General features: G+C 40.8%; 2 protein-coding genes across 2 annotated transcripts; both read left to right on the top strand.

The window, feature by feature from the left end:
* Nucleotides 1-621: 621 nt before the first annotated feature.
* LOC306780107 (trace amine-associated receptor 1-like) lies at nucleotides 622-1,611 on the top strand (the record flags this gene model as incomplete). Its single annotated transcript, XM_079272316.1, has 1 exon — nucleotides 622-1,611. The coding sequence occupies one exon, from the start codon at nucleotides 622-624 to the stop codon at nucleotides 1,609-1,611; it is 990 nt and encodes a 329-aa protein (XP_079128442.1).
* A 9,004-nt stretch (nucleotides 1,612-10,615) lies between these two features.
* On the top strand, nucleotides 10,616-11,605 carry LOC306780106 (trace amine-associated receptor 1-like; the record flags this gene model as incomplete). The annotated part of the gene is made up of 1 exon (XM_079272315.1): nucleotides 10,616-11,605. The coding sequence occupies one exon, from the start codon at nucleotides 10,616-10,618 to the stop codon at nucleotides 11,603-11,605; it is 990 nt and encodes a 329-aa protein (XP_079128441.1).
* Nucleotides 11,606-13,257: the final 1,652 nt, after the last annotated feature.

Below are 13,257 nucleotides of genomic sequence, written 5' to 3'. Positions count from 1 at the left end.
TATTTTTAAGTGAGGTTACTTGGTTGATAGCTAATCATCACTGACCATAAATGCCATGTATGCCATGCTGTATGAAGTGCCATAAATGCACTTCATACAGCATACAGCAATTCTAAGATGTATGGGTTTATCAAGGGAAGCCAAAGTCATGAAACAGCTAAGACTCGATGTTCACATTTTTATCAGTCTTCTTTTTTTTTTAAGTAACATTTCAGTTTGATTCTGATTTACCTGTATAAGTTTTGTGCCAAGTAGACAGAATTTAAGTTTCCTGCTCCAGTTCAGTTTACAGTATAGTCCTCGTTATATTGACAAGACTTGGAACTATGCCACGTTTTCTACCTCAGCCAATGTTTTAGCGATTTGTCACATATTTTTGAGTTCGTAACAGCTTCTTATTTTCACAGGATTTCCCCTTACTGCCTTCTGTACGAATTAGCATTTTACTGACTTTTAATGATGATTCACCATCGTGACCTACATTGCAACGAGAAAAGTACTTGACTGACTTTTACACTGAGATCATTGCTAAATTAACAGTCATTTTCATCATTTTAGCATTGATTTTATTTTGAATAAAGAAATGTATTAACCTTATCATTTTCGCCTCCCTCCAAACAGATGGAGCCAGTGCTCTGCTACGAGTCCAGAAACAGATCATGTCTGAGGATCATCTATCCTTTGCCCATACGAATCACTGTCTACATGATTCTAGGGCTCACAGTCATTCTAACAGTGTTTGGTAACCTTTTCGTCACTGTTTCAATTGTCTATTTTAAGCAGCTCCATACTCCAACCAATTACTTGATTGCCTCTCTGGCTGTATCCGACCTTCTTTTAGGGCTGCTAGTCATGTTCCCCAGTATGTTTCAATCTGTAGACTCCTGCTGGTATTTTGGTGATGTCTTCTGTAAAGTCTACATGAGTTCTGATGTCATGTTGTGTACAACATCAATTCTAAATTTGTCATTTATATCACTTGACCGCCACTATGCTGTTTGCCAACCTCTAGTATACAGAAGAAAAATGTCTGTTAATGTTGTGTTGATCATGATTCTGCTCAGTTGGAGTATTTCAGCTCTCATTGGCTTTGGAATGATTTTTCTCAAGTTAAATCTTTTGGGGATTGAGGAATTCTACTATAACCACATTGTGTGTGAAGGGGAATGTATTTTATTTCAGAGTGGACTGTCAAGTACAGTCTCATCAGCACTTTCCTTTTATATTCCAGGAATAATAATGCTTGGCGTTTACCTTAAGATTTTCTTGGTGGCACGGAGACAGTTGCACAGAATACAGAACACAAATTCAGAAAGAATATCAAATATGAGCCAGACAAAAGCCACTACAACACTTGCTATCATAATGGGGGCGTTTCTTTCTTTTTGGACTCCTTTTTTTGTCTGTAACATCATTGATCCCTTTATCAGTTACTCAACACCACCAGTATTGTTTAAAATACTTGTATGGGTGGGCTACTTGAATTCTACTGTGAATCCTTTAATATATGCATTCTTTTATAGTTGGTTCAGGAAGGCACTTAGATTATTCACTTCAGGTAAAATCTTTAAATCTGACATTTCAGAAACAACACTTTTCAGCATGAATTGAAGCAAAGCCAAAAAAGAGTGAAAAGGTGGATACAGACAAAATTATTGAAAATAAGGTATACGTGTAATGTTGCTCCCATCAAGCTGCTAGAGGCCAACAGTAAAGACCAATGTTTAGGGGCCCCAGTGACTGAACATTCTAGCTCCAAGACGTTTCATTTTCCAAAGCAGAAGAACGGCAACAACAGAACATCAGTACTTTTGGTCAGATTCTGCGGTGGGTCTACGGAAAGCCAGCACTCCTGTGACAATAAGCCTTAATCTTCTTCTGGGAACCAAGGATAGCCTGGATACTCTTTATTATTTGATTTCAATTTGTGATATTTAATGAGAGATGTTATGGTGAACATGTGAGACTACATCAATGGATCAAAGTTCTTTATTAGATTTTATTTGAATTGTAGTGCATTCAAAAGTATATATGTTGACACCAGCACCAGCATACGCTTTAACATTAAAAGGTTGACCTCACAAACCCTGATACCAGGAAGCCTCAATAGGCTCAGGCTGGACATCAGTTTCCATGGTAACTTTGGTCAGACATGAAATATGAAACAGAAATGACTGAAAATAAGCCTGATTTTGATATTAGGATATTTAAAATCAAACAGAGCTATGATATGTGTGTTATTAATTTTTGTGTTTCCACACTTAAAAGAACAGTGATATTTAGTGGCATCTAGTGGTGAGGTTGCAAGCAAGAACATGACCCTCCGCTCACCCCTCTGTTTCCAAGTGGGTCAGAGAACTATGGTGGCCTTCAGATATGGAGAGTTATGTTTCGGATTTCATAACTACAAAGAGCTACTCTGAGTTCAGCTTATTTCCCGCTGGACTCTGGAATTATGTAGTCAAATATTCCACCAGTTCCTGTCGCACAAACATGCATTATGTTGCTCTCTATCAAGTATAGACCACATCATGTAAATGTCATGTAAATCGGATTTCGTTTGTCACATAACCCTGTTTTCCTGTTGCCAGTAGATGGCGCTATGACTTTGAGTGAAAATTGGCTTGTAGACATCCTCATGTTTGTGTGTGTGCCATGTTTGGTTCTGGTTGGAGCAAAACACCACAAAAACACCTTCGGTTTTCGTGGCACGGCAACGGCCTTTCACGAAATAACAAAGTTTGAGTAACTTTTCATCACTAAGGTCTTTAGATTGTACTGACCAAATTTGGAGTTGATCTGATTAATTCCCTAGGAGGAGCTTAAGTACAGCACCTGGAAATAGCAAAAACGACACTAGAAATTCATACAAAATTCAAAATGGCTGACTTCTGGTTGGGTTTAGGATAAGGCCCCAAGAGACTCATATTTAAGTCCACACGTGATATATGTGCCTACCAAAGTTTGTAAATCTATGTTAAACGTACTGCGAGGGCTGCTTTGTCGAAATCTTGTAGGGGGTACTATCGAGCCAACTTACCACTCTGAAGCATTAAAACCACAATAAGTAACTCGATTTTGGGCTTTCAATCTGTCTGCCAAGTTTGCTTATGTTTTGAGCATTTTTAGACGGTCGAAAGCATCATCGTTTTACGGAGGAACACGGCAGTCCTAGAAAGCCTTTGTACTAAGCCTTGAGGACTGTTGAACGAACTCCGCTGCAGAGCAGGAGGACCGAGGGTCCGGCCGGACCTTCACTCCTAACAACTCCAAAATAACTTTTTCATCTTTGAAATCCAGCTCCAACCGAGCCGACTCGACAACTAGAAAACCAATGAGTATAATCAAAGAATCAAGTGTAGTAACATTTTATGTGAGCTGTAGCTTAACCCTTGCTAACTAACTAAATATAACCTGCAATAAATATCTAATCTGCATTTAAAGTAAATTTCTCAAGTGCATTTATTTGCTTAAGTCGTAAAAGTTCCTCGTGGCAGTAAAAAGAGTACACTCGGCCGAGTGCACTCAGACCGGAGGAAGCAGGGTAGACGTCGTTAGTAACGGCAGTTAGCAGAGCCAGGTGAGTTCCCTCGCAAGAACACCAGCTCGACAATCTTTTAATAGAGAGCTGAGTCAGTAACTATGAATGAATGAATGAATGAATTTATTTATATAGCGCTTTTCACAGACAGTACTATCACAAAGTGCTTAACAGAGCAGACATTTAAAAGCATAAAAAACACAATGTGACCCTAGGGTCAATAAATTATCTACACAGAGTGAATAAAAAATGTTAAAGAATAAAATAAAAATAAAATAAAAATTAAATAGAAATGTAAAACATATTTTAAGAGCAGGTCTAGGACATGGGTTTACTTTTACACAAACGCCAGCCTAAACAGGTGGGTTTTGAGCTGGCTTTTAAAAGTATCCACAGTATCTGCGAGGCGCAGAGTTGCAGGCAGAGCATTCCAGAGCCTCGGGGCCACTGCCTCAAAGGCTCGGTCACCACGGGTCTTAAATCGTGTGCATGGGACTGACAGAAGACCTAGAGCGTTTGACCTGAGAGTGCGGGCGGGTGAATAGGGGCGAAGTAGATCAGCTACATAAGCCGGAGCCTGACCGTGAAGTGCTCTGTAAGTGATGGCCCGTATCGGGCCAGAAGTACCCCAGGATCTAACATTTGCTAATATGTGTAGGACAAGAAGGCAGTGTAAGCTAACAAAATACAACCCCAAGAAAGTCCATGCTGTTTCAGAAAGCACGGAACACGCACCAGTGGATCTGTACATTGACACTATTATCAAACAAAAATACAGCAAGGGAACAAGCATTCGCAGAGGTGGAAATCGGAAAAGCGAGGCACAAACTAAAGCTCAAGATAGATACAGGTGCTCAAGCTAATGTAATACCAGTGAACATATTTCACAAAATATTAGGACGTCAGAAAGCAACATCTCACGATATGGTGGACAGCGACTTGAAGTAAAAGGAAGTTAGCATGCAGATACAGGCAGAACACAGCCATGGTAGATTTTGACATAGTGTATGCAGAAAATGCTCCCCCTGTTTTGGGCCTACATGCATGTTTAGACCTAATCATGGTCAAGCTAGTGCACATGGTTGCCGTAAACACACACCAGCATCACAGAAGAGTATGTCTTTAAGAGTACGCTGACGTATTTAAGAGTACACTGACGTCCTTTTGCGGGGGAATAGTCCAATGGGACTATTCCCTGGAGAATGCACCTTTAACCTTAAACCCTCAGCAACAACGATGGTGTGCCCACCTCACCGCATCCCATATCCCCTTGCGAAACCGACTCAAAGATGAGCTTGATGAAGTGGAAAAATGGATAGAATGCAAAAGGTCACAGAGTGGGTAAATGCATGACTGGCAGTGGAAAAGCCTAAAACAGGAAAGCTGAGGGTGTGTTTAGATCCCCGCCCCCTAAACAAAGCTATCCAGAGACCCTACTATCCACTTCCCATTCTAGATGATGTCACACCAAGACGTGCCGGAGCAAAGTACTTCAGTGTACTAGACGCTAGATCTGGTTACTGGACAATAAAACTAAGCCAGAAATTATCCATGCTGACCATGTTTAACACCATCTACGGCAGATATCGGTTCAAAAGGCTCCCTTTTGGAATCATTTCTGTACAGGATGCGTTTCAGAGGAGAGTTGATGGGCACGTTGATGGGACATTTTTGTGTATGGGCTCACCAAAGAGGAGCACGATGCCAACCTGCACGCCATCCTGGAGAGAACCAGGGAGAGAAGAATAGAGCTAAACAAAGACAAACGCTTCATCTGCTTCTCTGAGGTAAGCTATTTTGGACATAGACTGACACGAAAAGGCAGAAAGCCCGACCCTGACAAGGTCATGGCAATTAAAGAAATGGCTTCCACACGCAGCAAAGCAGAGCTGGAGACCATACTGGGCATCGTCACCTACCTCTCCAAGTTTGCACCCAGACATTCAGAGACAACTGCCCCACTCAGACAACTGCTGAAAGGGAACAGTAAATTCACGTAGGACTCAAATCAAGACGTTGCATTCCAACAAATGAAAGACCTGCTAACACAAGGCAAGTTTATTTGTATAGCACATTTCAACAACAAGGTAATTCAAAGTGCTTCACATAAAACCATTAAAAGCATCAAAACATAAGGCAAAAGAAAAGGAGATTTAAAAACAATTAAAGAAACAGTGTAAGAAATGGAAACACAGGAGCCCGGCCCAGTGCTCACATACTTCAACCACACCAAAGATGTGAAACTACAAGTCTATGCATCAAAATGCGGCTTAGCAGCAGTTTTGCGCCAGGGATCTCTCCCTGGAGCAAAACCAGTCACAGGACACTTAGGGATGGAAAAGTATAAGCAAGAAACGTACTGTTCTGGCCCGGAATGTGCAAACAGATCGAGGTACTAGTAGGATTTTGCAGCATCTGCCTTGAGTGACGCAGCTCCAATACAAAGGAACCGATGCTCTCGCATCCTACCCCTGAACGACCTTGGCAAACAGACGTGTTCACCTGGCACAGTACTGACTATATAGTTGTCGTTGACTATTGTAGAAGGTACTTTGAGGTACAAAAAATCACCAACCTCACATCCGCAACTCTCATCCAAAAGCTGAAGTCCATGTTCGCCATATTTGGAATATGACAGTAATCATTCACATTTACATTACATTACAGTCATTTAACAGACGCTATTCTCCAAAGCGACTTACAATAATTCAACATAGGTATTCACCAGAAGTCATAAGTGCATCTCTTTTTTAAACAAGCATCTAAGAGCATGAACCAGACCATAAATCAGAGCAAAAGTACAGTGCAGAAACAAACTAATACGAATACAATAAGTGCAACAAACTAATATGAATACAATAAGTGGAAGGCTCAGGGTAGTACTTCTTGAAGAGGTGAGTTTTCAGCCTGCGCCGAAAGATGGGCAGCGACTCTGCTATCGTGACGTCAATGGGGAGTTCATTATATTGAAGAAAATCATCATAAACTTTGAATTGAACTTGAATTGAACTGAACACAAGTGTGGGCTCACACGTAAACAGTAAATATAACGTGTTATGGAACACATATTTGGTTCTCAGCGAACGATCGTGGGTAATGATGATCAGCGCCAGACAAACTGTAATAAATCTCTCGTAAAAAGTACCAAAACATTTCCGTACTTGGAGCGGTGTCCTATCAGAGGACAAGAGGTTAAAATAGCATAACAACATGTCCTAATTAGAAGTCCAGATGTGTCCTGTTTTGATACAACAAACTGGTTTGATTGGTGGAACGTAGCTAAAGGGGGCGTGAATTTTGACTATAAGAGTGATCTGTGAAAAGCAGTACATGGGAGTCGTTTCAATGTACTGAACTGGTTGATGTTGGCTTGATCTTATTAAAACACTTCCCGCTGGTTGCAACTCCGGTTCGCCGTCTCTTCTCGTCATTTTGCCACAACAATTTCATCACTGTGGGGCCAGGACAGAAAAAAGCCGTGACTGGGCCGCAGGGACCTCTGAGCGACGGGGTAACCAATCACCCAGAGGCAGTAATCAGTGACAATGGACCTTGTTACAGTTCACAAGAGTTCAGAGGTTTTGCTCACGCATAGGACTTTGAGCATACCACGAGCAGCCCGCTGCACCCGCAGAGTAACGGTTTGGCTGAAAAGACTGTTCAGACAAAGCCCTCATGGACAAAGTACATGCACAGCAGATATATCCGTACCTCAGTTACTGGAACACACCATTTGATGGACTGAAGTCGCTAGCACAGCTGCTAATGAGCAGGCGTCTGCGCTCAATCCTACCAATCACGGAAAAACAACTGCAACCTAAACTTGTCTGTCGCAGCTCAGTTCACAGCAGGAGGCAACTGTGCCAACAAAGACAAAAACAATACTACGACAGGAATGCCATGACATTACCGGCACTACTAGAAGGAGCTATGGTCCGTTTCCAGCTTCTCACGGGGACATGGGAACCCGCAACAGTCGTCGAGCCAGCAGGTATCCAGAGATCCTACAACATTCGCACAGATGGAGGTCACATGCTCAGGCGTAACCGGCGTCACCTCCTGCAGACGTGTGAAAGTGGCGCAGGCCAGGTACTTCCACCAAACAACCACCAGATGGAGCCTGAGGACACTGAGTCAAACAGTACAGCAGGTCATACAGGTCCCAAAAAGCGACCAGACTGTGCTACCACAAGATCAGGCCGCATCGTGACTTGTAATACCCAACAGAAGAACTGAAGGTTTTATTAAGGAAAAAGTTTGAAATAGTTGAAATGCCGTTTTAGCATGAAATGTTTGTATGAACAAGTTCCATTAATAAAATGCAATTTTTTTGTTTCAAAAGAAAGGGGATATAGTATCCTGGATACTTCCGGTTCAGGTAACTATTGCGTTGTGATGATGTCAACAATGTGCGCAGTAGTGTGACACGCGGTAATAATAAAGATGGATGCCCCACCGCGCCCTGTGAGACAAACTGGTATCATTCGTTTTGCTTGGACAATTAAATGTCAGTAGAACCACAGAATACTACATAGGCTATTTACAAATTCACAGAGCAAAAGCACAGGGCACAACCTCTTGTTTTATATTATATTTGTTCTACTTCCGTAAAAATGTTTTTACTTTGGTAGTCGCCTTTATTCCAAAATGGTGGAGGCATAGCTCTGCTGCTGCACACTGATGTTGCAATTGACGACAATTAGCTTCCACTTATAGTAGTGACAGTTCTTTACTTCTGCATTTTGTTGTGCAACCCTCTGTTAAATGAATGTTGAGTGTAAATATGTGTCCCACACATAAGTTCTCGATCTTTTCACTGCCCATGCCAGGGCCTCTTTTTCTGTTGTGGAGAACTTACTCTCAGCGGCTGACAGTGTGCCGGAAGCAAAGGCAATAATTCGTTTAGCATTGTCTGTTTGTCGTTTTTAAAAACTATGTAATGAATTGTGAAGTGATATTCACCGAGTACATTAGTCACTGGGCCAGTATGCCCAACCTTAGGGTCCCAACCTTAGGGTCTGTTAACATTTTTGAAGTGACTCGTGCAGGGGACCTTTACCAAAGAGCCTACCAATCTTTTCCAAAGAGTCATTTTGCCCTATTTTCCACCAAATAAAATTTGTCTGGAGCTATGAAAGCTATTTGATATCACAGCTTCTATAGTTTTATATGTAGTTATATTATCTAAACAAAAACTATAGTTTGTTATATTTCTGAAAATATAGAACAAGAATAAAGACAATTCTTCACATTTTATTGCTGTTTTACCTGTTATAACAATATCAAACTTATGAAAAGGAGAAAAAACTTGCTCAGTTTGCTGTAGCAGTTGAGAAATCGGGGTAGAGGATTTAACTGCCTGTGGGAATAATCAACATATAATATTCTGTTCATTCTAGCTTATAAATTATATTCTCTCTGAACACGTTTCTCTGTTTGGTGAACGTCATGTGAGATAACTTCTTCGATATATATTCGCAATATTCCTGCTCTTCTTTCTATTTCCTCATCTCTCCCCCGTGTGTCAGGAAACTTGTCAGAATACCCATATTTGATTGGCTGAGCTGCATCACCTGATGTGATTTGCAATGCGTTGGGCGGTGTGTTTCCTGCACTGCCGAACAAGTGCCGTAACGGCTGAATAAGAGGCGCCGGTTAAAGCCGCTTAATATGTGCCTAATATGTATAATTCCGTATTATCTATCAGATTTAGGACCTGGGTCTGCATCCGGTCCACCAGTTGGGGACCCCTGATGTAGACTCGGGGAGCCGCAACAGAGGGGCTGAAGAGCCGCATGCGGCTCCCGAGCCGCAGGTTGCCGACCCCTGGACTAGTGTAATGCCAAAATATATTGAACTCTGTGTGTCCGTGTTGTGAACCCGAAACTTACGTGTGGTTAAAACTATGCAGTAATGAGGATCTTGCAGGTGAAAGTCTCATCTTACCTTGAAACCGTAACTGATTCCCAGTTGAACGCATCCAGCAGAAACTAGATGAGTAGATCAAGACAGCCTGTGTCAAAAGACCTGTACTCCCCGATGTATGATTTTTCTAGAGGAGGGGGCCTTTGTATGCATAAAATAATGTGGTCTCTGATACTTAGTAGAAGCTTTGCCACAGTCTACTCAATACGTAGCTGTTGGGTTTTCTTCCCTCTTGCAAGAGAATAAACGGACAAAGACAAACTTGAATCTTGTTAAGACTTTATTATTGATTTGTGAACAAAATCTCTTCTCCCGATCAACATAGAAATCTTCCACAACACTAGCTAGAGAGACAGAGCACTCATAAATACAACCTGAAGCTGACCGCATATGAGGCAAAAACATCTGTCCAGCTGACGATGTAAGTGTGAGATTGCAACTGTGTTTAAATATGTTTTGAGGAGCTACCTAATGGTCATACTTCAGTGGTTTTTATTTGGTTTTTATTTAATCATTGATTGCAAATCCTATTTTTAAGTGAGGTTACTTGGTTGATAGCTAATCATCACTGACCATAAATGCCATGTATGCCATGCTGTATGAAGTGCCATAAATGCACTTCATACAGCATACAGCAATTCTAAGATGTATGGGTTTATCAAGGGAAGCCAAAGTCATGAAACAGCTAAGACTCGATGTTCACATTTTTATCAGTCTTCTTTTTTTTTTAAGTAACATTTCAGTTTGATTCTGATTTACCTGTATAAGTTTTGTGCCAAGTAGACAGAATTTAAGTTTCCTGCTCCAGTTCAGTTTACAGTATAGTCCTCGTTATATTGACAAGACTTGGAACTATGCCACGTTTTCTACCTCAGCCAATGTTTTAGCGATTTGTCACATATTTTTGAGTTCGTAACAGCTTCTTATTTTCACAGGATTTCCCCTTACTGCCTTCTGTACGAATTAGCATTTTACTGACTTTTAATGATGATTCACCATCGTGACCTACATTGCAACGAGAAAAGTACTTGACTGACTTTTACACTGAGATCATTGCTAAATTAACAGTCATTTTCATCATTTTAGCATTGATTTTATTTTGAATAAAGAAATGTATTAACCTTATCATTTTCGCCTCCCTCCAAACAGATGGAGCCAGTGCTCTGCTACGAGTCCAGAAACAGATCATGTCTGAGGATCATCTATCCTTTGCCCATACGAATCACTGTCTACATGATTCTAGGGCTCACAGTCATTCTAACAGTGTTTGGTAACCTTTTCGTCACTGTTTCAATTGTCTATTTTAAGCAGCTCCATACTCCAACCAATTACTTGATTGCCTCTCTGGCTGTATCCGACCTTCTTTTAGGGCTGCTAGTCATGTTCCCCAGTATGTTTCAATCTGTAGACTCCTGCTGGTATTTTGGTGATGTCTTCTGTAAAGTCTACATGAGTTCTGATGTCATGTTGTGTACAACATCAATTCTAAATTTGTCATTTATATCACTTGACCGCCACTATGCTGTTTGCCAACCTCTAGTATACAGAAGAAAAATGTCTGTTAATGTTGTGTTGATCATGATTCTGCTCAGTTGGAGTATTTCAGCTCTCATTGGCTTTGGAATGATTTTTCTCAAGTTAAATCTTTTGGGGATTGAGGAATTCTACTATAACCACATTGTGTGTGAAGGGGAATGTGTTTTATTTCAGAGTGGACTGTCAAGTACAGTCTCATCAGCACTTTCCTTTTATATTCCAGGAATAATAATGCTTGGCGTTTACCTTAAGATTTTCTTGGTGGCACGGAGACAGTTGCACAGAATACAGAACACAAATTCAGAAAGAATATCAAATATGAGCCAGACAAAAGCCACTACAACACTTGCTATCATAATGGGGGCGTTTCTTTCTTTTTGGACTCCTTTTTTTGTCTGTAACATCATTGATCCCTTTATCAGTTACTCAACACCACCAGTATTGTTTAAAATACTTGTATGGGTGGGCTACTTGAATTCTACTGTGAATCCTTTAATATATGCATTCTTTTATAGTTGGTTCAGGAAGGCACTTAGATTATTCACTTCAGGTAAAATCTTTAAATCTGACATTTCAGAAACAACACTTTTCAGCATGAATTGAAGCAAAGCCAAAAAAGAGTGAAAAGGTGGATACAGACAAAATTATTGAAAATAAGGTATACGTGTAATGTTGCTCCCATCAAGCTGCTAGAGGCCAACAGTAAAGACCAATGTTTAGGGGCCCCAGTGACTGAACATTCTAGCTCCAAGACGTTTCATTTTCCAAAGCAGAAGAACGGCAACAACAGAACATCAGTACTTTTGGTCAGATTCTGCGGTGGGTCTACGGAAAGCCAGCACTCCTGTGACAATAAGCCTTAATCTTCTTCTGGGAACCAAGGATAGCCTGGATACTCTTTATTATTTGATTTCAATTTGTGATATTTAATGAGAGATGTTATGGTGAACATGTGAGACTACATCAATGGATCAAAGTTCTTTATTAGATTTTATTTGAATTGTAGTGCATTCAAAAGTATATATGTTGACACCAGCACCAGCATACGCTTTAACATTAAAAGGTTGACCTCACAAACCCTGATACCAGGCAGCCTCAATAGGCTCAGGCTGGACATCAGTTTCCATGGTAACTTTGGTCAGACATGAAATATGAAACAGAAATGACTGAAAATAAGCCTGATTTTGATATTAGGATATTTAAAATCAAACAGAGCTATGATATGTGTGTTATTAATTTTTGTGTTTCCACACTTAAAAGAACAGTGATATTTAGTGGCATCTAGTGGTGAGGTTGCAAGCAAGAACATGACCCTCCGCTCACCCCTCTGTTTCCAAGTGGGTCAGAGAACTATGGTGGCCTTCAGATATGGAGAGTTATGTTTCGGATTTCATAACTACAAAGAGCTACTCTGAGTTCAGCTTATTTCCCGCTGGACTCTGGAATTATGTAGTCAAATATTCCACCAGTTCCTGTCGCACAAACATGCATTATGTTGCTCTCTATCAAGTATAGACCACATCATGTAAATGTCATGTAAATCAGATTTTGTTTGTCACATAACCCTGTTTTCCTGTTGCCAGTAGATGGCGCTATGACTTTGAGTGAAAATTGGCTTGTAGACATCCTCATGTTTGTGTGTGTGCCATGTTTGGTTCTGGTTGGAGCAAAACACCACAAAAACACCTTCGGTTTTCGTGGCACGGCAACGGCCTTTCACGAAATAACAAAGTTTGAGTAACTTTTCATCACTAAGGTCTTTAGATTGTACTGACCAAATTTGGAGTTGATCTGATTAATTCCCTAGGAGGAGCTTAAGTACAGCACCTGGAAATAGCAAAAACGACACTAGAAATTCATACAAAATTCAAAATGGCTGACTTCTGGTTGGGTTTAGGATAAGGCCCCAAGAGACTCATATTTAAGTCCACACGTGATATATGTGCCTACCAAAGTTTGTAAATCTATGTTAAACGTACTGCGAGGGCTGCTTTGTCGAAATCTTGTAGGGGGTACTATCGAGCCAACTTACCACTCTGAAGCATTAAAACCACAATAAGTAACTCGATTTTGGGCTTTCAATCTGTCTGCCAAGTTTGCTTATGTTTTGAGCATTTTTAGACGGTCGAAAGCATCATCGTTTTACGGAGGAACACGGCAGTCCTAGAAAGCCTTTGTACTAAGCCTTGAGGACTGTTGAACGAACTCCGCTGCAGAGCAGGAGGACCGAGGGTCCGGCCGGACCTTCACTCCTA

Source organism: Melanostigma gelatinosum, assembly GCF_949748355.1.
Source record: "Melanostigma gelatinosum genome assembly, chromosome: 7".
NCBI classification, from domain to species: domain Eukaryota; kingdom Metazoa; phylum Chordata; class Actinopteri; order Perciformes; family Zoarcidae; genus Melanostigma; species Melanostigma gelatinosum.
This window is presented reverse-complemented; position numbering and strand designations above follow the sequence as displayed.